Source organism: Buceros rhinoceros, unplaced genomic scaffold, assembly GCF_000710305.1.
Source record: "Buceros rhinoceros silvestris isolate BGI_N320 unplaced genomic scaffold, ASM71030v1 scaffold29275, whole genome shotgun sequence".
In the NCBI taxonomy this organism is placed as follows: domain Eukaryota; kingdom Metazoa; phylum Chordata; class Aves; order Bucerotiformes; family Bucerotidae; genus Buceros; species Buceros rhinoceros.
Window position 1 is genome coordinate 1 of NW_010415042.1, and position 203 is coordinate 203.

The window sequence follows — 203 nt, forward strand, 5'->3', positions numbered from 1 at the left end:
TCGGCGGCGTTTAACTTCACCGCCGTGGGGGTGTACTTGGAGTTGCGGTAACACAGGAAGCAGAGGATCCTCCGGAAGGTGCTTCGCATCTCGTTGTCCCGGTAGGAGTAGACGATGGCGTTGATCAGCGAGTTGATCTCGGCCAACCAGAGGACGTATTTTTCCACCGCCAGAACGTTGCAGCTCTTGCAGGCCAACCCGTC

At 57.6% G+C, this 203-nt stretch overlaps 1 protein-coding gene across 1 annotated transcript in view; it reads right to left on the bottom strand.

The window, feature by feature from the left end:
- Positions 1-5: 5 nt before the first annotated feature.
- The window catches only part of LPAR2 (lysophosphatidic acid receptor 2), a gene marked incomplete at its 3' end in the record, with an annotated part of 5,364 nt that continues 5,166 nt past the window's right edge, over positions 6-203 (bottom strand). Inside the window, exon 3 of the mRNA XM_010137295.1 lies at positions 6-203. Within this exon, the coding sequence (XP_010135597.1) occupies positions 6-203 (198 nt within the window).